The sequence below is a fragment of the Manis pentadactyla genome, chromosome 3 (genome assembly GCF_030020395.1).
Source record: "Manis pentadactyla isolate mManPen7 chromosome 3, mManPen7.hap1, whole genome shotgun sequence".
NCBI classification, from domain to species: domain Eukaryota; kingdom Metazoa; phylum Chordata; class Mammalia; order Pholidota; family Manidae; genus Manis; species Manis pentadactyla.
The window spans coordinates 219,244,643-219,268,990 of NC_080021.1; the positions used below are offsets into that span (position 1 = coordinate 219,244,643).

Consider the following 24,348-nt stretch of genomic DNA (forward strand, 5'->3'; position numbering starts at 1 on the left):
CCTGGGCTCCTCTTCCTCCTGCCAACCCCAGGTGCTTGGCATGCCTGGGGCCTCAGAGCAGCAGGCCTCAGGTCACTGGCCTTGGATATGGGAGCCCAGTTTACTGAGCACATTTGTTCAGGGCTGGGTGGTGGGGTGGCTAGCATGCATGGTCACTCCCTGAGGTCATAGAAGCTGTCCAACCATGCTCGGGGCCTCAGTTTCCCCATCTGCAGGCTCAGTGACTCCCGCACCCCGGGCAGGTTCTCCTTTGTGGTCTGCATCCGCACTGGGAGTCTCGTGCCCAGGGCCGCCTGGGGCTGGTGTCTGCGTGCTGTTCCCTTCTCTGCTGTGGCTGCCTCTGTGGCCCACGTGTGGCTTGTGTTCATCTACCTCCTTCCCGCAGGCTCCTGGTGGGGTCCCCGGGCTGGTGCCCCAGGGCTGCGGACTGTCCTCCCACCGTGGCTGCAGCGTGCCTCTTGCTTCATGCTTTTGTTCTTGGCCTCCTCAGCCCCAGAAACCAGAGCCCCAGCCAGGCCACGTGGTTGTGCGGGATTCCTCCCTGAGGCCGCAGGGGTGGATGCAACCCAGCCTCCCTGTGAGGGGCAGTGGGTCCACGGACCCCACAGAGCGTGGCCCCGAGGCTCCAGTGCTGAACTGCAGCGGCTGGCCTGGGCGTCTGGAGCGTCTGCTCACTAGGCCTTCTTGACCGGGGCTCATGTTTCATATAGTGCTTGGGGTACTCTCTTGTGCTGGTGGAGAAACAGGCTCGAGAGGGCCCAGGACTTACCCAGGGTCCCACGCTGGGCTGGCATCCAGGCCTTTGGCTCCCAGTGCAGACGTCATTCCTGTAGGCCAGCAAGGAGGCAGAGGAGGTGTGTGGCTGCCAGGGAGGCGGGCACCTGGCCCTCGTTCCTCTGGGCTCCCTGTAGTCAGGGAGGGCCTGCTGGAGGTTGTGAGTGCAGCATTGTGCCCAAGGGCTGGACAGTGGGCCGTTGGGGAGTGTGTGGTGGCAGTAGATTGGTGTGTGCCCAGGTACCAGTGTGTTGGGGGGAGGCGGGCATGACACGCAGCTTGAGGCTCAAGGCTCTGTCGAGGACACCATAGCACAGAACAAATGAGCTTGGATTAGCGCCCAAGGTCACTCACTCACCGAACTCCATGCTCCCGGTGCCAGGCACCACGTGGCATGCTGGGCACAGCTGTGAGCTGGGACGCCCCACCATTGAAGTGACTGTCAGATAACCAGGCAGAGCCCCCCAGGTCTGATCAGTGCTAACGTAGGGGACCTGGGACACTAGGAGCCAGAGGAGGCACCTGACCCAGCTGTGGGCATCAGGCAAGGCTTGGGCGAGTGGGAGGTGTCCAGGCTGGTACCCGAAGAATGGCAGGGTGTAAGAAGACCACACGCCCAGCGGAGGGCACGGCGTGCGCAGAGGCTGAGGATGTCAGCAGATGTGGCCTCTGCTGGGCATGGACACCCTTCAAACCCCAGGGAGTGGCCCTCCAGGGCCTGTGGGCCTGTCCAGCAAACACTGACCCCTTCCTAAGGCCCCCTCAGTCTGTCCACTGCTGAGCCTGGGGAGAGGATGATGCCCCATCTCACTCTGGGGGAGCTGCAGGGGCTCGGGGCTCAGGGGACCCGGGGTCGCCTGGTCTGACCTACCCCTCTGCTGGTACCCTCCAGCTACAGTCTGGTTATGAGCCCCTGCGGGGTGCGTGCCCTCATGGGGCTCCCTGCCCCAGCTCCACGCTCACTCACCCACCAGGTGCTGTGATTCTGTTCCCACACCTCACAGATGGAGAAATGGGGTGCAGAGGGCCGGGGTCCCAGGGAGGGCTTGCCAGCACAGGGCCTGGGCCGCACCGCTTGCCTGGTCCAGGGCTGGGTGCACATCTGGCACATTCCCCAGGCAGCGTGCAGCCCTCATGACCTCACTTATGGGTTGTTGGATAGATACCTGGTCCTATTGGGACCTAGCTCCCCTCTGCCTCTTACTGGATTTTTAAGTCACGAACGTGCAGTAAAAACCTTCTTGCAAAGCTCTCTTGTCCCCCAAACACAATATAAAACAGCCGCACTGGCTGTGGATGGCGGTGCTGTGGATGGCGGTTCTGTGCAGGCTCAAGAGCCTTGAGAGTGGCAGTAGAGAGGGCTGAGGCCTCCTGCCAAGTGGGGTGCGGAGGGCAGCGCCTCTGCGTGTGGACCGACGAGGTGGCAGCCTGCTGTGTTGTTCCCTGGCACCTGCAGGGCCCAGTCTGCAGCCTTACTCCTGGAAGGAGTGAGCAGGGGCCCCGGTGTAGCCTTGGTGCTGGCTGTGCAGAGAGCTCCACGTCTCCCAGGACAAGTGGCCCAGAGGGATGGGGCACCGCCCCCCTGCGGCAGCCTGCCCCTGGTGCTGGCACTGTCCCCAGGCCCCCTGGAACCAGCCCTGAAATGCAGCTCTCTCCCTGCTGTCCTGGGTGGGCAAACTGCTGCAAGGAGGGCTCCCTGGCAGTGGCAGGGCTGTTGTCTGCATGTGTCGGGACGGCTGGCTGGGGAACTGGGCCAGGCGTGCCACCCCAGCCTTAGCCAGGAGGGATGTGGGATGTGAACTGTTGGCTCCCAGCCCCGTCCTGAGCCCCCTGAAGTGCCTGCAGTGAGCAGCTGTGCTGACTGGCCTTGATGCTGCTTGACCCCTCAGCAAGGCTGGTGAGCTCCCTGTAAGAGGTGAGGAAGCCAAGGTTCGGACCCAGGCAGTGTTGCCCAGCACAGTGCTGGGAGGTGCTCAGGGTTGGCACCAGGCGGGGCCCACCCTTCTGGGGGCTGGGGGGCCCCCACCTCTGCCCTGGCTAATGAGGGACGCCGCAGGCTGATAGCATCTCTGTTGGGCAATGTTAGGGGCCTGCACACACAGGCAGCCATCTGGGACTCGTTCGGCAGCATTCCGGGGAGGTGGAGGCCGAGGCCCTGGTGGGAAATACCGCAGGTCCGCCAGCCGGGCTGAGCCGCAGCCTGCCTGTCGGGGTGGGTGGTGGCAGGCCCTGGGGAGTCTCCTGGTGCTTGTGGTCTGGGGGGCGCAGGCCCCACACTCGGGCTCGCAGTCTAATGAGGGAGACCTGGCCCCAGCTGGGCAAGTGACTCACTCTCCAAGCCTGTCCCCTCATGTGTCCAGTGGGGGCATCAGCAAGGTTTCTCCCCCTGGCCTGTGGGGGCGGTGTGGCGGGTGGCAGCAGTGTGTCTGGCTGGTGGTAGGTTTAGAGAGCGGTGGCCACACATGTGCATGGGTGCAAGTGGGTGTGCATGTGTGCATGTATGTGGTCAGTCTCTTGTGAAGACTCCTTGTCCTGGATTAAGTCCCTTGAGGGAAGGAGGGACATGTCCTCTGACCTGGAGGGACCTCACTTGCTGTGTGACCTCCGGCTGGATGCCCCCTCTCTGGGTCTCAGTTGGTTGGGCCTTAAGAAGAGGGGGCTGAACCAGAGCCTTTTGGTGAAATTCAGCCCTGCCTGCCCCGGGGACCATGCAAGGGACAGAGCAAGGGCCCAGCTGGCTGGCAGTGCTCAAAGCAGAGGAGGCAGCAGGGCCAGGCTGCTGCTCCCCTTGCGTCTGCGTGGCTCCTGATGGCGGGCACCCCGGTCACGCTGGCCACTGAGTCCCCCTCCGGGCCTGGCGTGGCTGCGTGGGGAGGGTCGGCTGTGCTCCTTGGGCCTTTGGGCTCCCCAGCGCAGGGGCTTGCGGCCTCCCCGCCCTCCCGGGCTGACCCACGCCTGCTCGGCTGGGAGCATAACGAGGCCCTGTCTTCGCAGACGCCTCCCACCGGAGGCTTTCCGGCGCTAGCAGAACATAAGTCAAACATGACTGCATCTAAAAGGTGATTGAGCTGGCGAAACGTACCTCCCAGGCCCCCTCCTGCACCCTCCGCTGTCTATAAATAAAACCATGATATCTATAATGGGGCTGCTCAGCCCTGCTGGGCCCTCCCGGCCTCAGAGGGCTTTGCAGAGCCTCCACTAATTAATTCGCGGCTGCCCTGCAGGGAGGCAGGTGCTGGCAGCTGGCACCCTGCTCATCTGAGGGCCGAGGAGGCTGGGGCACGGGGAGGAGAGGGGCTTCCTGCGGCCGCACAGCTGTCGGGGGCAGCGCTGCCCGGCTCCAGAGCCCGCAGCTTGAAGCTCGCGCTCTCCCAGGGGCGGAGCCTGCCCCCCTTGTGCTCAGGGCCTCGGTCCCTCCTCCTGGCGAAATGGGCCGGTTGGGCTTAACCCTGTGCCTCCCCGCTGCATCCTGGCTGTGAGGACAGACCCTGGGGACCCCCATCCTCAGGGTCTCAGGGACACGGGGTCCTGTCACCGTGGTTGCTGACTCAGGTTAGCCCGTGCAGCGGCCTCTCCTCAGGTGGGCTCTCCTGGCCTTTGACCCTGCGCCGTGACAGGGTGATGCGAGGAGATGCCCTCCTCAGCCCTGTCTGCTCCTGCCACCTGCCGCCAGCCGAGCACCCCCAAGCCACACCTGCTGTCGGATCGTCCGGAGAGCCGGGCTTGCAGGAACGCGGCTGGAGGCCCCCTGTGGCTCCTTGGCCGGCTGCCGTGACCCGAAGGTGTCGGCTGGCCCCTGTCCTTGAGTCTAGCCCCATGGATGGGAAGTTCCTCGCTTGAGTCAGTTCTTTGGGTCTTGTAGAACACGGCCCCTGGCTCGGGCTTGCTTCCAGCCCCTTGTCGATGCAGGAAGGATTCAGGGCCTGCCCTCAGGGAGCCCTGTGCCCCAGAGAGCGGCACAGATTGCCGCCAGCATCTCTGAACGGTCATCGGCGGTGCCCCAGCCAGAAGCAGCTGGCACACGGCGGTGGGGGTGTTGGCCCAGTACTGCTGCAGAGCCAGGCAAGCCCGGGGGTCCCAGAGACAGCATGGCAGGAGCCCTCGAACCCCCAGCCCTGGACAGATCAGGAGGGGGACCTGAAGAGCCCCGATAGAGGGCTGCTCAGCAGGAGCCGTGGCCACTGAGAACTGGCTGGGCAGGGCAGCACCTGAATGGGGACACCCCACGTCCCCCACTGCTGGCCCCTCGCATTTGCCAAACCCGTCTGGGGCCAAGGGCAGAAGGGCCTGGGTGAGGGGGCCTGGAGCTCAGCCCTTGGAGCCAGGGCAGGAGGCAGGTTAGGAGGTGCATGGTGGCTGCGAGAATGGGCAGTGGTGTCTGCCCTGAGAGGTGCCCATGGGGGGCAGCCTGTCTGAGGCCCAGAGGGCACTAGCACTGGGGATTCCTGTGACATGGGTCTGGGAAGGAGCAGGGGCACTGAGAGCAAGGTCCCGCTGGGGGCAGCGCTGGCAGGCTGAGGACCCACGGGGAGGGAGCTCAGAGCCGGACTTGCAGATGTGAACCTGGGGCGTGTCGGGAACCAGGAGGGGAATCCAGGGGGGTACAGCCTGGGTGGAGGGAAGGAGGGTGCCCGTCTGGCCATCCTGCTGGGTGTCCTCCTGAGGGCCTCAGGCTCCTGTGCAGAGCCCCCCCTGCAGGGCTGGAGGAGGCCAGGTGGGTGGGGCTGTGGGAGCTGCCCCGAGTGGGCTCCTGGGCAGTGTGACCCGGGGGTGCAGCTTGGGACTTCTTGCAGGAGTCACCGTATTTTATCCTATGTTCTACCCTTGGGTCCCCCAGGAGCTGGCCAATTCCCAGGGCCTCTGGGGGCTGTGGCTTGGGGTGTGGCCTTGGCAGCAGGATGGGGGCACGGCCATGTGGGGGCACCCACCTTCATGCGTGCCCAGGTGGAGGGTGGGGTCCCAGCGGGGGTCAGGGCTCTGGTGGCTGTCTCCCAGGGACCCATGCTGCCTGCTCCAGGGTTCCCAGCAGGGGTGGCTGCCCACCCCCTGGGACGGCTGTGGGCGCCAGACCCGGCCCGCGGGGCTCTCCCAGCTCAGGACAGTCTTCATCTTTCACGAGAAGCTTTGTGGACTGGGGTGCAGCCCCAAGGCGGGGGCCGGCTCTGCCCATCCCAGGTCCCCCCGGGGCTCTGCTCAGCCCTGGGCTTTGCAGTGGGGGGCTGCTTCGAGGCCCTTCGCATCACAGATGGGTGGGTGGGCAGAGGTGTCACTGCAATGCTCTGCAGGTGTGCTCGCTAAGCTGCCGCTGTGCAGGGGGGTCTCCTGGGGCCCCGAGAAGCTGAGGGCCTTGCCTGGGGTGGGCGCTGAGACACTGGCACAGCAGCACCAGAGGAGGGAGGCTTGGGAGAGGCCAGTGATAGTGTGAGGGGGCGTCCCCGGGAGAAAGGAGCCTGGTACACCCGGCCGACTCAGGCTGAGACAGTGCTGTGTGGACAGCCCCCAGCCCTGGGCCGGGCCTTCGACCGTGGCTTCGCTCCACTGCCATCTCCTTTGCCCCCACTCAGCATTGGTGCCGCCCCCCGAGAGGATGGAGTAAGTGTAGGGCTCAGCCCAGGAGGCTATTGGAGCCCCAGGAGCCGTGGCAGGTGCTTGTGGGGCTCTGGGTGGGTTCCACAGCCTTGTTCCGGTTCCCTGGGGCCTCAGGCCTGCTGGGTGGCCTCAGGGAGGTCCTGCCCCCTTTTTAGAGAGGGCAGCCTGAGTGGCAAGGTCCGTATGTCTGCAGCGCCCAGCTGCAGGGCCCCAGCTGCCCCAGCCTTCTTTGCACGTAGGCATCATTGGGGGCAGCGTTGGACCGAGCCTGTCCTCTTCTGTCTCCTTCCCCTGGCCACTCCCCCTGGGCCACCAGCAGCAGGGCCTCCCCTGGCCACCCTATCTGCTCAGTCCCCACCCCTGCCACCCAGTTTGGCCCCGGCGTGTGGTCTCCCACAGGCCCCTCTTCCCTGTAGCTGGAGGGGGCTTCAAGAGCCCTTCATGCATCCTGCCCCTTGGTCTTGGTGGGAATGTGAGTTGAATGAATGAACGAGTCAGAGGCACGCATTCCCAGTTCTGAGGGTACAGCCCCTGAGCAGCCAGGCTTGGAGCAGAGGCGGTGCCATGGCCCTGTGGGCTCTGAGCAGCGTCCCCCTCGCCGGCCCCGCTGGGGATGCTGGTATTGTGAGCACGCTGGCTTTGAGCTGGCACTCCTTGGCCCCTGGGACAGGGCTGCTGTGGGCACGGGGGGCTGACTGGACGCTCCGCTGGGTTGCAGCCGTGCAGGAAGAGCGCCAGCGGGGTAAGGACCGGAATGAGAACGAGGTGGAGTCCACAAGTAGCGCCAACGAGGACATGCCAGTGGAGAAGATTCTGGAAGCTGAGCTGGCCGTCGAGCCCAAGACTGAGACGTACGTGGAGGCAAACATGGGGCTGAATCCCAACTCGGTGAGTGCTGCCTGCGCCTTGGCCTGGCCACGCGGCCTCCCCCCATGGTGGCAAAATCCCGCGTGGCTCTGGGGCCCGTTGGCCCCTGGCGGGCACTCCTGGGGGAAGACCGTCTCTCCTGGGCCAGGATGGTGAGGCTGCAGCTGGGCCCCACTGGGTAGCCAGGTTTTGGGGGTCCTGTGTCTGCCCCAGAGACTTTGTCCAGGCCGGCCACGAGGTCGCCCTGGGTCTGCCAACCCGTTCTCCCTTGGCTCACATGCTTGTGCCCCCCGGCTCATGCCCACCCCAATCCCAGGACACCAGGGCCTTTGCACATGCTGCTCTCTATTGCCCCCTCAGGCTTCCACTTTGGCTGAAGTATCACTTCCTCAGGGGGCACCTTTCCCACTGCGGCCCCCTCGTGCCCTGGAGGGAGGGCCTGGCCCCTTCACTCAGGTCCATAGGCTCTGATCTCCCCTTCTTGGCCCCCAGCCCATGACCTTAACGTGGTGGGGTGACCCTCCCTGCCACCCCGGGGCTGGGGGAGGCATCTGGGCTGTTGCTCGCTGCCCAGCTCTGGCCAGGGGCAGCGACGCACGTGGCGCTGTGAGACCCGCATCATCTCAGCGTGCACAGATCCCCTTTGCTCTCGAGGCTCCTGAGGTCCGAGGCCCCCATGGCCAGGTGGCTGGCCGCCAGCATCCCTGCCCTCCAGTGTCCAGGACCACAGCCCCCCTAGATCTCCCCTGCCTTGGGGGACCTGAGGGTGTCTTCCTGTCCGGAGATGCTGCCTCTGGTGGCCCCAGCTTTGCCCCTGGGAAGTGCTATCTGCTCTGTGGTCCTGCCACCTGTGTCTGCCTTTCCAGGCCCAGCGAGGGATGGGGGCCAGCTGGTAGGTGCCCATGACTGAGCAGAAACTCCCCAGAGAAAAACTGGAAGGTGAACAAAAGTTGCTAATGCTTAATTTTGTCAAGTAAGGACATTATTTGGGGAAAACCTGCCATCTGCTCTCTCCATGGCTCCAGAGCAGGCAGGGCGGTTTAGCAGCACAGATGGGTGAGCTGGCCGCGGAGGCCCGTCCTTCCGGGGAGCACCTGTGAGCCTGGGACAGCGCGTGGCTGCCCTCTCGCACCTGGCCTCAGGCTGCAGCCTCCCGTCCGTTCGCCTGGGTTCCCCTCCAGGTCTGCTCACTGGGCGCCCTTCCCTCAGGCGGCAGGTGGGGCAGGAGGGCTGCCTGCTCAGTGCTTCCAGGGCTCGGTGCCAGCCCTCCCCCCAGGCCTGCTCTGGGCCCACGTGGTGATGCCCTGCCACGCAGGCCTGCCCTGGGCCCCTCACGGGCTCTGAGGAAGCTGCCGGCCAGGGAGAGGGCGGGTTCTGGGGGCTCCGACTGTGCCAGAGCTTCTAGGCTCTCACTGGGCTGCCCCCTCGCTTGCAGCCTCCTCTCCACTCGGCCCCCCCAGGATGCCCTCCAGACCTGGGCTTCCACTGCCCCGTGGGCTGCCCTGCGGAGTGGGGAGGCAGGGAGAGTGGGCCCTGAGGAGCAGAGGGCGGCCATGGTGGCGACAGCTGGGACCCGAGCAGGCCAGCCTCTGCCCCTTAGTTGGCCAAAGTGGGAGGTGCCAGCCTCGCACTTGCGGTATTGGGGGGCCCTCGGCACAGGACGTGCCCCTCATGAGTACTCCGCCTCCAGTTGACACCCCCACGCTTTGCTCCAGAGTGAGGGGGGAGCGCTGGGGGCCTCGGGCCAGCCCCTCACAGCCAGGGAGTCCGGGGGCAGGGCAGGCGTGGCCCTTCCACCCCTTCCCACTGAGACCAGTCCCTGCGGCTCCAGGTGCCCCTCTGCACACCCAGCCCTCTCCGATGGCAGGCTAGGTGCCAGCTTGTCCCTGGGCCTCCCGTGTGAGCCCTTAGCGGGCCCTTCACGCAGGCGGTGTGTTTAGCCTGCGCATCACTCAAGGGCAGATGGTTTCTGCCAGCGAAGCTCTTCAAGGGAGCCGTTCCTCTCGCGAGGTGCCTGCCACGGTGGTTTCTGCCTCTGGCGCGCTGTCTGGGCCCCCACCACTCAGGACCCAGAGGGTTTAGGACCTGAGCCCCACCAGCCAGGAGCTGGCAAGGGGGGCCCCGTCCTGCCCAGGCCACTGAGGCCCGCCTGGTTTTTCTCACCTGGGAGAATGAGTAGAGAGTCCCCTCCCAGCTAGAGCTTTCTAGAAGGGCCTCTGATGCTCCCTGTCTGTGTGTCATCTCTACATGTGGGAGGAAGAAGCAGAGTGGGGGGCTGCCGAGACTGTGGGAGTCCCACCCCAGCGCCAGCACCCTCCCCTGTGTCCCCCTGTCCCTCTGACCTGCCTCCCGGGCTGCAGTGGGGACTCAGTGGGTCATTCGAGTTGGATGAGCTTCCTGTGGCTGTTGTGGCAAATGACCACAGACAGCAGTTCCTGCCTTACGGCTCCGGAGGGCACAAGTCCAGAGTCGTCTCCCTGGGCTGGAGTCAAGGTGTCAGCAGGCCTGGTTCCTTCTGGGGGGCACCCGCCTCCAGGAGCCGCCTCCTGGCCTCTCCCGGTTGTAGAGGCTGCCAGGCTCCCAGGCTGGGGCCCCTCCCTCCGCCTTCAGGACCAGCGTCCTCTCTCCTGTCACTGCAGCTCTGTCCCCACGCCCTCTCTGACTCTGACCTCCAGCCTCCCTCTGGAGAGGCCCCTTGTGAGGACATTGCCCCCCCCATCATCTAGAATCGTCTCCATCACAAATCCCTTCCTCCATCCCTTCTGCCAAGTCCCCTTTGCCGTGTAAGGCCACGTAGTCGCGGGCTCTGGGGTTAGGGCCTGGATGTCTTTGGGGCCGTTCTGCAGCCCATGCGCTAAAGCCCTGGCAGGGCCTGGTCTGGGGCTGGTTCCCGGCGTGCTGCTCACTGTGGCCCCTCCCTCCACTAGCCCAACGACCCTGTCACCAACATTTGCCAAGCAGCAGACAAGCAGCTCTTCACCCTGGTGGAGTGGGCCAAGCGGATCCCACACTTCTCTGAGCTGCCCCTGGACGACCAGGTTATCCTGCTGAGGGCAGGTGAGTGGCTGGGCTTGGTGGGGGTGGGCAGGTTTCAGGAGGAGAGGGGCAGGGGCCGGAGCCCCAGGGATAGCACAGACCCCAGGACCCTGCTTGCTGCTGTGGCGTGGGGGGGCCCTGCAGGGTGGGGCTCCTGTCCTAGCCCCGCCCCCTCTGGCCTCAGTATCCCTTCCCTCCCGCATAAGGAGGCATTGGACTTGGGGTCTCGCCCAGTGGTCTTCAGGGATGTGAAGAGCTATCCGGGGCCTCTGGGGAGGGAGGGGTGGGTGTCCAGGGGGTGCTGCCTGTAGGGGTCTGTGCCTGTGTCATACCCTTACCCTCTGCCGCCAGGCCTCGGCTCCTTTTCGGGGCAGAGACCGCAGTGCATGTAGCCTTTGCATAAAAGGGTTTGCCCCTTGCTCAGCGCTCACACTATGACTGGATGGGGTGTAATGGGACGGCTCTGGGGCTCGGGGTCAGGCCCGCAGTCCTGGGGTTTGGGGTCTTCTGGAAAGCGGGTGTGAACACGTTGAGTGGAAGCTGGTTTCCGCTGTGAGACCCGGGTGCTCAATGCAAGGTCCTGCCAGGGTGCAGTGAGGATGGTGAGCCGGGCGAGCTGGGTCCTCAGAGGGCACCCCTGCCCTGGCTCCCGGACCCCGCCGTGTATACCAGCTCAGGCCGCAACCCCACTCAGCAGCCGCCTCCTGTCCCCAGCCGAGCGCCAGGCCTGTGCTGGGCGCCTTGGGGTGTCAGAGGCAGCCCAGCCCAGTGCCTGCTGGACCCTGGGCCCCCGGGGCAGGGGTGGGGCACAGGAGGGAGAGGTGAAATGAGTCTGGAGAGGTTCCTGAGGGGGGACAGTTCCGGGTGAGGGGGAAGACACCCGGCAGGACATCCCTGCGTGCAGGGTCCAGCGGGGAGGGGTGCTGCTGGAGGAGCCTTCACTCTAACTGCTGCATAAAACCCAGCATCCCGAGCCATTGGGAAGGTGACAGCCTGGAGAGTAGGAAGGATTGGGGCAGGAAGGAAGGCCCTGGGTTCTTGTCCTGATGCAGCCCTCCCCCGCCCAGGCCTCTGTTTCCCCTTCTGTAAAATGGGGGAGAATATTGCTTTGCAGGACTGTGGTCAGGATTAAAGGATAAACCCACGTGATGATGTCAGCTGCAGAGCCCAGGTCCTTCTGAACACTAGAGAGGTGGCCAGGCAAATCGGTGTCACTGTTCCTGGGGAAGATGGCTTCACGTTCTCCAATTACAGGAGTCATCGAAACATTTGGAAATTGTTTTAGGTTCAAGTTTCCATTTCGAGTTTTCCTTCTGTCCTTTTCCTCACACCTCCGATGCCGCCCTTGCTTCGTCTGTGCTAGGACCTCATGCACAGAGGGCGTCGAGCCGGCCTGCAGCTCTAACACAGCTTGTTTTAGTTTGATCAGTCACTGTTTTGTGGCATCTGCGTAGCACACATGGATCTGAGGGTGCTGTTGGACCAGACTGGCAGCAGCCGCCCTGTGACTGTGCCAGGGGATCGTGGGGGGGCTCCACGTGCTCTGTGGCACGAGCATCCTGTGCTTGCAGAAAGGGCCTTCCCCGGGCACAGGAGTTTTACACAGAGCCAGAGGAGGTGCTCTGCGCAGGACTTCTCAGGGCCTCCATCATGCGTGCCAGTGTGCGCTGTGGAAGAAAGAGGCATTTCCGAAACATAGGTTCCCAGGAACCCATTTTCTGTGGAACACCCGTGGGGTTAGGGTTCCACAGAGCTGAGTTTGGGAACCCTGGCGTGGCTTGCCCAAGGGGTGGGTCTGTGACACGCACGCTGCGTCTGGGGGGCTGACTGGGGGCCGGGGAAGGGCGGGCCGAGGGGTCTGGAGACGGCGGCCTGACCATGCGCGCCCTCCCCAGGCTGGAACGAGCTGCTCATCGCCTCCTTCTCCCACCGGTCCATCGCCGTCAAGGACGGGATCCTCCTGGCCACGGGGCTGCACGTCCACCGGAACAGCGCCCACAGCGCAGGGGTGGGCGCCATCTTCGACAGGTGGGGCGCCGGCCGCGTTCTCTTGCTGCCGCTGTGCTGCGTAGGAGGGCGGCGGGCGGGAATGGACACAGGGCAGCACCCATGTAGGGCCAGCGTCTAGGGCCACCTGACGACCGAAAGCTGCACTTCGGGTTGTTTCCTTCTGGGTATTTTTGAAAGAGGGAAGCAGCTAATGCTGTAGATGGGGTTCCGTGTGCCCCCCGCGCCTCACCCGTCCAGATGCCCCTGCACTGTGGCTGACCCCTCGCAGCTTGCAGGGCACGTCCCGTGTGCCCACCTGGCCCTGAGCCCTGGGCTGACGTACAGGCTGCCACCAAAGAGGGCTCACGGGGCAGCGCTGATCGCCCACAGGAGACTTCCGGAGAGAGTCCGCCCCTCTGGGATCCGCTTTGGTCTAGAAGGGTAGCCCCGGCCCGGCACGCAGCTGACAGTCCTTGTCCCCACTGCTGGGAAGGGGACCGGGGTGGGGGCGCTGGCCTCTGCTGCCCGGGGTCCCGGAGCAGGCGTAGGGAGGACCAGCTTTTTCTTTCCTCTGCTTGGGTGGGAAGGGTGGTGCCCCAGAGGTGGGGTGCCCGTGTGCCCGCTCTGCGCCTGCCGCCCTCCAGGCCCCTGGGATCCGATGTGAGCCCGCCCCTCTCCTGCCGGTGGACCCCGGGTCCCCTCTGCCTACTGGAGAAGCCTGTCTCCTCAGGGTGACCCTGCAGGCCCCACCTCCCTTTGCTCCCCTGCAGCCTGGCCCCATCAACCACTTGCCACTTCCTGGACACGACCATCAAGTTTTGTGGGTCAGGGCGGGTTGATGAGGTTGGGGAGCCCAGGCTGAGATGGGTGTGCAGAGAGGCCAGGGGTCCAGGGCGCGGCTGCCCACGGGGGGTGGGGCTATGGCAGCTGAGTTGGGTCAGAGCTCTGAAGGGTTCCGGGAAGGGTCCCCAGCTCTCTGACAGGCTGTGCGGGCTGCTTTCCCCTCGGAGGAACACAGCTGGTCACAGGAGGCCAAGCGTGTGTGCCCCGGCAGTAGGAGACAGCCAGGAGGAAGGCCATGCTCTGGGGACGTGGCTCTCCTGTGGGCCACAGTGGCTACAACCGTGGTGCTTACCTCTGTCCTTGACACGCAAGCCCGTCACCCTGGCTCAGCTGTCAGGAGGTCCCTCCTTGGTCTCTGGGTTCCCAGAATAAAAGGCCACACGCAGACCCCTGGAGGGAGGGGGAGCGCATTGTCCAGATGGAGCCGACAGGCTGGGTGGGAAGACCTGAGCAGCTCCACTGGGCCACGCCTCTCCCAGGCACCCCCAGGCCCATGCCAGGCTTCCTGAGTCCATTGGTACTTGGGGAGGTACCTGGTGAGGGGCAGCCCGACTCGGACCTTGGCATTTGCCCGCTTCCCCCACAGGGTGCTGACAGAGCTTGTGTCCAAAATGCGGGACATGCAGATGGACAAGACGGAGCTGGGCTGCCTGCGCGCCATCGTCCTCTTCAACCCTGGTATGGCTCCCAGCCTCAGACGCCAGTCCTCCAGGGCCGCCCCACTGCTGGGGCACTGGGTGAATGCCCCCTTGTTGTCTGAGCCATGGTGTCGCCTCTCTATGATCAGGGGATAGCCTACTGCCTTCCTCTGATGCCCCCTGTGAGGGTTCTGCACACAGTGGGGCTCAGGATGTTGCACCTGCCCTTTGTGGTTTGATGAGGCCTCTGGCCAAGCCTTCTGGGCACCACCATTTGCCCTGGAATCCTGGGCTCAGAAGAGACAGCCTTCTTGTGAGCTTCAATGCCGAAGCTCCAGAGCCCGGGCTGTCTGCAGGGCGCGGATGGGGACTGGGAGGGCAGGCTCAGGGCCACTGGCTTCTAGGGAGGGGTGTGGGAGCTGGCCAGGCAGTGGGCAGCTCCGGGGCTGAGGGACCAGGCTTGGGGGGAGATGGGAGTGTTCTCGTGGGGAGAGTCCGTTTCCAGGGGTGCTTCATCCCCCAGCTTTGTGCTTCGAGCCCACCATCCTGCCAGCACGGGAGGCTGAGCCATACTACCTGGCCCTGCCCAGTGAATCCCTGTTTGTCATTCGTGGCTTGGCTTCTGCCGCTGGTTCACCAGCTGAGGCTTGGTTGTGGGATGTCTGGGGATGGAGGAGAGAGGGCTGGAGCTGGGGCAGCCCTGGGCCTGGGGGGCCAAGCTGTGGAGGGGCCTGACACGTTCCCAAGGCACCCGGGACCCCAGGCCACTTGTGTTCGCACGGGGCAGTCGTACCCCCGCTGGGATGCCAGACTGCCAGAGCACGGCTCTGGCGTACGCGAGACCCCTCAGTTGGGTGCTGCGAGGCAACGCAGCAGCAGCCCTGTGCCAGGGGCCCCCGTGAGGCTGCAGCGGCTTTAGACCAGCAGCAGGGGCGGGTGTGGGCTCCAGCCTCTGTCCCCAATGCCACCAGGATGGGCCAGACCCAGGGCCTTGTTAGCCCAAAGCATGCCAGGTGGGGGGGCTGCTGTGGGGGTGGGGGCTTGCCTGATGCCAGCTTGTTGGTCTTGGGGACCCCGGGAGGCGAGGAAGGAGGGGGGAGGCGCTGGCGGCGCTTGGCCCGGCCCAAAGGCTCCCACCGGTTACGCCCAGCACGGCTCACCGAGCTGATCCCAGGAGCATTCCTCACTCCTTAGCCCTCTGTCTCAGGGGACTGAGGCGCGAGTACAGCAAAGGCTGGCATCACCCGGTTGCTGTGGTAACCAGGAGAGGGTGAGGACAGGCCCTTCATGCACCACAGATGGGGAGGCTAGGAGTCAGGAGGTCTGGGGACTGGCCCTCAGTTACCTGGCCAGTGAGCGGCAGGGCCAGGGCTCCAGCCCAGGGTGGCCCCTTGCGGGCAGAGCACGCCCAGCAGCCCACTGCCGGCCTCATCGGAGCCGGGCCTGCGGGGAGCCAGCCCGCGTGCCAAGTCCCTGGGGCAGCTTCCCGGGTGCGGGGCTCTGACCTGCGGCCCCTTCTCCCTTTCAGACTCTAAGGGGCTCTCAAACCCAGCGGAGGTGGAGGCTCTGCGGGAGAAGGTCTACGCGTCCCTGGAGGCGTACTGCAAACACAAGTACCCCGAGCAGCCAGGGAGGTGAGCCTGGTGGGTGGCCTCTGTCCTCCTGGGCCTCAGGGACTCGGGGATCTCGGCTCCTGGCCCCCTGCCCTTGGCAGGACCTTCAGGCGTTTTCATGTGAATCACAAGGCAGTGCCCCCTCCCTGAGGACAGCCCGGGAGCCCCCTGCTCCTCCCGGGACCAGGTGCTGGTGAGGGCTGCAGGGTGCGCGCTCGCTCACAGGCTGCCCTGGGGCATACTGACAGGCCAGGCGCGGTGCCCGCGCACAGTGGGTGCTTGTCTCTGTAGAGCTCGTAAATGAAGGCAGTGTTTTCCTCTGCCCACTCAAGGGAGCCGCTAGAGGCAGAGGTGGGCACCGGCAGGCAGTAGCCGCTCTACGTGTGAGTGCAGAGCTTGTCTCTCACCACCTGGCTGTGGGTCCCGGCAGGGCGGGGACCGTCTCGTTTCCACATCCACAGTGCCAGGCACACAGTAGGCATCCAGGAGGAGGGGAGACGCTAGTGGCTTCATGCCCTGGCAGGTCTGTTTTCCTGGTGCTACCCCTCCCTCCACAAGGGCATCTCCCGGGCACCAGGCCTCCGTCGCCCCTGTCCACCCTGCCTGCCGCCTGGCACACACACGGTTAACCGTATCCCGCTCCCTGCTCAGCCTGCATCTGGTTTGGTTTAAAGTGAAACTTCCCTAGAACCGTGGAGGCCGGAGGGGCAGCCACCCGCTTGTTTTTCCTGGCTTCCTGCCGCAGCCCATCTCGCCAGCTCAGCAGAAAGCAGCTGTCTCTGGCCCCGCTCCAGCCTTGGTGCTGCGTGTTTTGCCTTTAAAACACGGGTTCTGTAGTTGCCAACCCTGGGGCTTTTCCCTGGTATACAGCCCCTCAAGGGAGGGCAGCACCACGCAGGGGTGGGCGTGGGAGGAATCTGGCCCATCCCCAGGGGCGCAGTCCTCTGTGCCAAGCAGCTGAGCCTAGCTTCCTCCTCCAAAAGCCCCTTCCCTTTTCCACCCAGTACCCTCCCCAGAAACTCCCCAGGGGGTGGGCAGGGCCAGGAGGAGGGTCCCTTGCCTCTGGCCCAGCTCCAGCTTCTGGGGAGGGGGCTGGCCTGGGGAGGTGGGTGCCTTATGGGAAGGGGCTTGCTTGGGCACAGACCTGCTCCCCGGCTCAGGAGCAGCTCTCTTGCTGGCCTGCCAACTGCAGCTTAGGCATTGCTAATGCTCAATGCACCCAGCTCTCTCCCCTGCTTAAAGTCCTGCTGTGGCTGCCTAGTGCCCTTGGAAGAAGCCCACATATTTAATTTCCCCACGAAACCCCATTCGTCATGCCCTGCCCAGCCACTGTCTCACCTCTGGCCCTTCGTCCCAGATTTCCACTCCACGGACCTTCCTGAGGGGTCTTCATGCCCGTGTCCGCTCCTGCCTCCAGGCCTCGGCCTGCTGTTCCCGCTGCCTAAGCGGCTCAGCTCAGGCAGGTCTCGTGCAGCTGCAGCTCTGGGCCGGGGGGTGAGGCTCGGTTCTGTGGGCAGGCAGCCAGGCGCCAGGGTGGAGGGGGCCACCTGCCCTGCCCTCAGCCCACTGTCCTGCAGGTTCGCCAAGCTGCTGCTGCGCCTGCCGGCCCTGCGCTCCATCGGCCTCAAGTGCCTGGAGCACCTCTTCTTCTTCAAGCTCATCGGGGACACGCCCATCGACACCTTCCTCATGGAGATGCTGGAAGCCCCCCACCAAATGACTTAGGCCCGCCCGCTGGTCAGACCTTCGCGCCCACTGGCCCGGCCGTCCTGCCTGGCCGCCGGCCGCTCTTCTCGACTGAGCCCCATCCCCACCCCTTCTCTGCCCGGCCCGGCGGGCCTGGGGTGCAGCCTGTCACTGCTAAGCCTAAGACGTATCGCCACCCTCGCTACTTCACTGCCACTCGTCTTTGGACCCTGGTGGTGGCTTTCCCGGGGCGGCAGCCGGGGTGGCAAGGACTCGGCGAGCCCCAGCCGGGCCTGTCGGGCTCTCCCGGGAGCCAGGGCCCTCCCTCCCGGCCCAGGCCCAGAGCTGCAGCCCCCCAAAGGGTGGCTTTGTTTTGGTCGCTGTTCATTGTTCCCCGTGTGGCCTCTTCTGTTGGGAGCGCCGCCCCCTCACCCACCTGGCCGGCCCAGCCCCACACAGGATTGGGAGGAAGGGGCAGGTCGGGGGCTGGCGTCTGGTGTCTGCTAGCCACCCTGGGAAGAGGAGGGGTCTCTGGGGCTTCCATCCCCTCAGACTGAGGGTGAGCAGCCCCTTTCCCAAAGGTGACTTGTGCTTTTTCCCCAGCACTGGCCGGAACAGGAGCTGACCTCTCTGCAGGCTTGGGGGTTCACCTCGAGGTTGCAGGGACTGGGGCTGCCCACCCACCTTGGTTTTCTCATTGCATCGCCCCGGTTTCTGCCTTCCTCGCCTCGTGGCCCCATCTGGTGCCAGGCAGCCAGGCCATGGTGTCCTGCCCCTCCTCAACCCCAGAGCTTCCCTTCAGGCTGTGAGGAAGGCCAAGGCTCACCCCTGGTTCCTAGAGGTCCAGCCTGGTCTCTGGCCCTCCTGGAAACACTCGGGTGTGCCAGCAGCCTGTCATGGGCACAGGCCACCCCCCGAGGTGGGACTCACAGGGGTGCGAGGGGAGGAGCGCGGCTCTTCCCAGCGGGTCTTCAAGCAGCTGCCCACTCAGAGGGAAGCTGGGGCCCGCAGCAGGCGAGGGCCAGAGGGACTTGGGGGCACCTGAGCCAGGTGGGGAGGGGGCAGATGGCGCCACATCATGGCGCTCTTGGTTGAGAGGCCTCCTTTGCTGGCTGGCTGTTCTGTTGAAAAGAGTCTGGGAATCGGGAATGGTTGAGAGCCAGCATCCCTGGGGACAGCCAGCCCAGCTGTCATCTTGTCTGGTGATGAACTCCACTGGACATCTCTGTTTGAAGGCACCCCGTCCGGCCCAGTGGGTGTCTGCAGCATTTTGACCGAACCCAGGCCTCCTGGGGCGGGTGCCTGGGGCCCAGGGGAGCAGGCTCGGTGGGGCTGGCCCAGCTCTTCTGCACTGTCACGCCACCACGTCCAAGTGCTTTCCGTCTTCATGCCTCGTACCCAGGGGACTGGCGTTTGTCCGCAGTGGACCCTGAGCAGAGATGGTGCAGGGGTGCGGGGTGGGGCCCTGTGCTCTCAGCCTGAGGGATGTTCCACAGCAGCAGGCCTCCCTCGTGCCCCCCACCAGCAGCCCTGGATGGGTGGAGATGCCCTCCCAGAGGCTGTTTCCCCAGATGGTAATGGCACCCGTGGGGCTGGGCAGCGAGGGGCAGGTCTCCAGGCCACCCTGGGGAAGAAAGTGTCCATTCTTTGCCTCCAGAGCCCCGGCCGAGCTGAACCTGAGGCACCAGGCAGAAGCTAAGACTCTGCAAACACCTGACCACACCACCCATCCTGAGCAGTGGCTGAGGACAGGCTTTGCTGCCACTCACGCGCTGCCCTCCCCCGTCACTGGCTGAGGCGGAGATGGGCCTGCCCAGCGGTCCCTTCTCCAAGGGTTTCCCCAAAAGTCTCCGGAGCCTTTGGGGCATGGCTGTGACAGGCAGAGGGACAAGGCCCTCTCGGGACTCACTGATGGAGGACCCTGGCTGTGGGGACACCAGGCTGCCCACACCCAATACCCCAGGTGCCTTCTGTAGCCGGACACACCATCGTCCCCGCCCTGCTCCGTCCGAATGAGGGCGGCCCCAACGGAGAAAACCCAGGGTCGGGGCCCTGTGTTGGGGGGTCAGCGTCTTGGGCACATAGCCTGTAGGGCCCTGGCTGGCTGTCGCAAAGCACTGAGGCCCCCAGGCCCCCAGCTTCTAAGCCAGAGATGCCTGTCCGCGCCCCGAGAGTCACGGGGCCACCCTCCCCTCGTGCCTGTCTGCTGTCCTTAATGCATACGATGCTGTCTGGAAAGGTGATACATGGGAAATGGCACCTGACTCGGTAGAGGGGTAGGATTTTTTATTTAACCAGACCGTTAGTCATATTACCAATCTGGTTCAATTAAGGTGATTTTTTGTAATTATTATTATATTATTATTATTTCGGTGGGACAATCTTTAATTTTCTAAAGATAGCACTAACATCAGCTCATTAGCCACCCCGTGCCCACCTCGCCTCTGCCTGACTGGATGCTTCCTGGGCCCCACGCCTGGCAGCGCCGCCGGCACTTCTCGGCGGGGTCCCCTCCCTGCTGGGACACCCAGGTGGGGCTCCCGTGGCCGAGGAACTAAGGCGACCACGTCCTGTGTTTGGAAGGTGTTGGTAAAGCCAGGCTCCAGCTTGCTTCTCCTGCTAGGTATCTCCTTGGAAGCTGGCCTGCCCGGGGACATTCACCGAGATGGCCCCTGTGTCAGCTGGCTGGCCCCTGTCACCTGGAAGCACTCGGTCTCCGGGGAAAGATGGCCCCACACCCTCGTTTTCCGAGTCTCGGTGTTCCCAAAGGGTTTGGGCTGGCGGGCTGGCAGCTAGTGCCGGAGACCGTGCTGGAGCCCCCTCCTCCAGGGGGCCCCCCTGCAAGCCTGGCCGGATGTGCAGCCGGTGGGTAATCAGCTGATGTTGTCCCCATCATGGAATTCGGGCACATGGCCTGGCCCTGCCCGGGCAGGTGTGTGGTGTAAAATATATGTGCTGTACAGAGAAACTGCGTGCACAGAGCTGCGCGCCGTCAACACAGTGCACATGTAGCAGTTACCAATGTTTTGTGTTTATTTTTAATCAAGACTTTTCCTGTTTTCCTATAAATTTGCTTCATGTAAGCAAGTACATAAGGACCCCTCCTTTGGTGAAATCCGGGTTCGAGTGAATATCTCCAGCAAGGAGATGCATCTATTTTAAGATGCTTCGGAGCAAGTTGCTTTCGCAGTTCCCAGTCCTTAGCCACACCTTAGCTGGGCCGCCTAGCTGACACTTTAGAGTCTGACAGATACAGAGAGTAAAGATGAGAGGAAACGTCTAAAGCATCAGGAAAGGTAAAGAAATCTATTTTTGTACAAATGTAATTTTATCCCTCATGTATCCTTGGATGGCAGAGCGGGAAGGGGCTTGTTTCTGCTGCTGGACGCCGAGGAGGACGCCCTCTCAATGGGACGCCGACCGACAGCCAGGCGGGGCTCCGGGCGGCGCGCGGCTCCCCTCTGGCCAGGAGGGGGGGGCCCGCCACTTTCAAGGGTTTTCCACCCCTTTCGAGTAATTTTCAAGCCTCGCTGTGTTCTGTCGCTGTTGCCAGCCAGCCTTCCGCGACTCTGACTGTGAAATCACTTCCCTACGGCTGTTCTCTGAAGCGGCGTGGCCGCAGGTGCCCGGGACTGTCGTGCGGCGGTGTTAGAAGTGTGGGAAAGAAACAGGAACACAAGGGGGAGCAAACAAAGCATGAGCGTCCAAAAATACACCACCGTTCGGCTCTCATTTGTTCTGCTGGGGTTTCCTGTTTGGGTCTGATGTCGCCCTGCCCCGCAAGCGGCTTCGGGGGGCTGTGGGCCTCCATCTGACTAGGCTGGGTCCAGACCGGGTACCTCACCTGCCTGGTGGTGCTGGCCCGTCCGGGGCAGTGCGAGCCCCAGCCTGGGGCACCTGGGCCGCCCTTGCCCATTATCTCCCCATCTGCCCTGCTCAGCCTGCACTTGTGGGAGTGGGTGGCAGGGGGAGCTGCCCTACTCCTCCCACCCTGCTGGGATCTGCCCACTCTGCACTCCTGTCAGAAGCATGCAGGAACCAGCCAGGGCCTCTTGGCCTGGATAGGGGGCAGCCCAGGGGCCTGGGGAGTTGAGAGTTGCCTCCCTGTGGAGGGGCCCCCAGGGTTGCCTTCCGTATGCTCAACCACACTGCTGTGTGCTCTGCGTGGGACCACTGGTTCCCTGGCTGCCCCCTGCTCTGAGCCGGCAGCTGATGCCTGGCTCTGGGCACAGCCTTTGGGGCTGACCCTGCAAGGAGGTCTCGGCGTGGGAGGGTGCAGGTGTGAACAGCCCCTGCAGAGAGGGCTCTGGTAGCTCAGGGCAAGAGGAGCCGCTGGGGTCTCGGGGCCAGAAGGGGAGGGCTCCTCGCGTGTCCCTAGGACACGGGCCCACACCTGCCCAAGCCCAGGGTCCTCGGAGTGTTCTCCACAATGCTGGCCCCAGGACCACACCCGGGGCAGAGAGCTCACCCATGGATGGGTGGGGGAGGTGTTGGGGGTGTGGGCAAAAGAGAGGGAAGAGGGGCTGAGCGTCAGGTGACACCAGGCAGCCTTGTGCAGTGAGTGGGGCCTCTGGTGACACCCCAGGGACACCCCAGGCTGCCCACAGGCCTTGGACCTCCTGGCTGCCTCCAGTTGGCCATGGTAACACCTGTCCAGGGTGGTCTTCCTGGACCAGAGACACGGCTCTGTAAGTTTATCATCAGCGGGATCAGGTGGTGACCGGCCAAGCCACAGGGCTTGGGTTTGTAACCTGAGAGGCAAAGGCTGGGGTAGGTGGCTTTTGGGTGGGACGGTGCTGAGCACCCACTATACCGGGCCAGGTGCTTGGTGCCAGGGGCCCAGTGACAGGCTGGCTGGCCCTGCAATCAGGGAGCCAGCTGGCAGCATGATGGGAGAAAGAGCATGTATGACAAATGGGGCATCCCGTAGAGGGGCCCTTGGTGCCCAGCAGAGGGCTCGAGGGACAGAGGTGCAGGGTGCTTGGGCTGGAGCATGGAGGGAATGGTGAGGACTCGTGTAGATTTCCTCCTCAGGACCCTAATGCCCACACGGTCCCATCTGTCCCAGCTCGGGGGCTGCTGGTGACCTCGCCCGCTCAGGGTATCGGAGGGCCCTGGCCACCCAGTCTCGCGTTGTCCCTGCCCCCCGAGCTGCAGAAGCCTTCCAGTACATGCCTGGAGAGACCCCGGAGGAGGGCCGCCTGCAGAGACGGGCTGGAGGCAGGACCTGGCCAGTGTTCCCCCCCTCAGTCAAAATGAACCCCGGTAGAAGGGTGCACTGCCTAACGTCACGGCAGCTGAGGCATGAGGCGGCACTGCCCCCTGCTGGAGGTGCCGAGGCAAAGCCCACCTGGGTGGCTCACCGTCCCCTCCTGGCTGCAGTCCCCATGGTAGTGCGGCCAGTTCCCTGCATGTTAGAGGCACCAGACTCCACGGAATCCTGACACCCAGGCAGCCCCCAGGCCGATCGGAGCAGGGGTCTGGGGTGAAGCTAGCACGGTGGGAGCCTGGGCAGGAGGTGGGGGACCTTTCTGCTCTGGGCCTGTTTCCCCTTTTCCGCAATGACAGAAGGCCCCCGTCTGAGGACGTTTTTTGTGAAGTTGTACAAGATCCCGCTCACCCAGATATTCTGAAGTGTTTGCTTCCTGTTTTATTTTGGTGTCAAGAGGCTCTAGTACAGAGCTCAGACCTCGGCAGGAGAGGGGCTGGGACCCTTGGGGATTCGTTGCGGGTGTCCACCTCTGCAGGTTGGGGCTGAGGGCCCGGGTTCCAGGGCCTGGGGCCCAGGAGGTGGCACTGGGGTAGGGGGCCCAGAAGGTCAGGCACATCTGTGACCTGAAGGCAAAATCCAAGGGCAGGTCAGAGCTGCTGTGTGGGTTGGGCTGGGGGTGTTTTGGAGTCCTGGAGAGGGGATCTCATTAATAATAATTTGCTAAATGACACTTACCAAGCCCAGGCTTACCTCCTGAGGGACTCTCTACCCCACTAGGGCACATGACAGGGGAGGATGGCCCCTGGGTCTGCACCCCAGAGCACCTAGACCCCCCCGCCTCTTCTCTGCCCTCTAGTGTGACCTGGGCATAGCTGCCCCTGACCCTGAGCCCCAGGCCTTGTCCTGACACCTGATAGCCCTGCCTGATGTGGCAGGGCTGGCTGTGGAGTCTGTGGCCCAAACTTGTGAAGCCATGCTCGGCATGCAGTGGCGCTGAAAGAAAGCTGTGCACACCGTGGGACCAGTGTTGGTTCCAGTGTTTACAAGGCAGGGGGCAGTCAGGGGCTTCCGGGTGAGTCCGGGCCCACAGCCCAGACAGGCGTACAGATGGGGACCAGAACTGATGCATCTGACGGTATCTTCCTGGCCCCCTGGCCCCCAGGGTGGCCCTCATGCAGGGCTCGGGATGCAGCTCAGGGGCGTGTCCTCTGGCTGGAGTGACAGGTCTGTGGGGCACCCACCCAAGTGGGCTGCCATCCTCCAGCTGTCGGTACAGTGGCAGCCCCAGTGCCTGGCCTGAGCCACTCGGGCAGGCACGAGGGTCGGGAAGCCAGGCTGCGGGGGTGGGGTGAGTGTGTGTGTGTGTGTGTGTGGCAGGGGTGGGGGGAGGTCCAAGCCCAGTGGGAGGTCTGTGGGCAAAGCATTGGCCTGCCAGCCATGGTCTGAGCATGTGCTGTGGGTGCTCAGAGCCGAGTAATGACTCAGCAAAGATGAGCAGCCCGGCTGCCGAGGTGGGAAACTGAGGCCAGGGGAGGAGGTGACTGTTTGGAGTCAGCCGGAGCAGCGGAACCCAGGTCCCGCTTCCGGGCAGCTCCCGGACAAGCCCCAGCTCTGGCACCTGCCAGGAGAGGGGGCAAGCGTGTGCCCACCTGGCCGCCTGCTTAGCCCAGGCTGCCTAGGGTGGCGAGTGGGGCTGTGTGCTGGAGAGGGGCAACACCCACGGGGACACCTGTGGATCTCCTGTCCCCTCTGTGGCCCCAGACTCTTCAGATCCCTTGGGCAGGTCACTAGGCTACTAGCCCTGAAAGGGTGTGGTGGCTGCGGCGGGGGCAGCTGGAGAGGCTTCCAGCACCTCCACCTCCCAAGTGGGCCGGGTGCGCGGCCACTGCGGAGGGCGTTTCGGCGGCTCCTTACACAGCTGGCTGTCATCCGGCAGTCACACTGTTTGGTGCTCACACAACTATCTGAAAACATGCCTCCCCCAAACCTTTAAGTGAACATTCATAGCAGCCTTATTCATAATCACCAAAAACTGCAAGCAACCGAAGTGTCCTTTAGCAGGTGCATAAATATGCACAAGCCGACCGAGGGCTGTCCAGAC

The 24,348-nt window shown here is 64.1% G+C and overlaps 1 protein-coding gene across 3 annotated transcripts in view; it reads left to right on the forward strand.

The window, feature by feature from the left end:
• The window catches only part of RXRA (retinoid X receptor alpha), a 95,828-nt gene extending 75,080 nt beyond the window's left edge, over positions 1-20,748 (forward strand). For 2 of the 3 annotated variants that reach the window (XM_057499203.1, XM_057499202.1), the window contains exons 5-10: positions 7,034-7,251; positions 10,158-10,287; positions 12,162-12,294; positions 13,685-13,776; positions 15,265-15,370; positions 16,927-20,748. In XM_057499203.1, the coding sequence (XP_057355186.1) occupies positions 7,034-7,251; positions 10,158-10,287; positions 12,162-12,294; positions 13,685-13,776; positions 15,265-15,370; positions 16,927-17,074 (827 nt within the window). In that variant the 3' untranslated portion in view covers positions 17,075-20,748. The remainder of the gene's footprint in view (positions 1-7,033; positions 7,252-10,157; positions 10,288-12,161; positions 12,295-13,684; positions 13,777-15,264; positions 15,371-16,926) is intronic. The other variant, XM_057499201.1, reaches the window with a different exon arrangement.
• Positions 20,749-24,348: the final 3,600 nt, after the last annotated feature.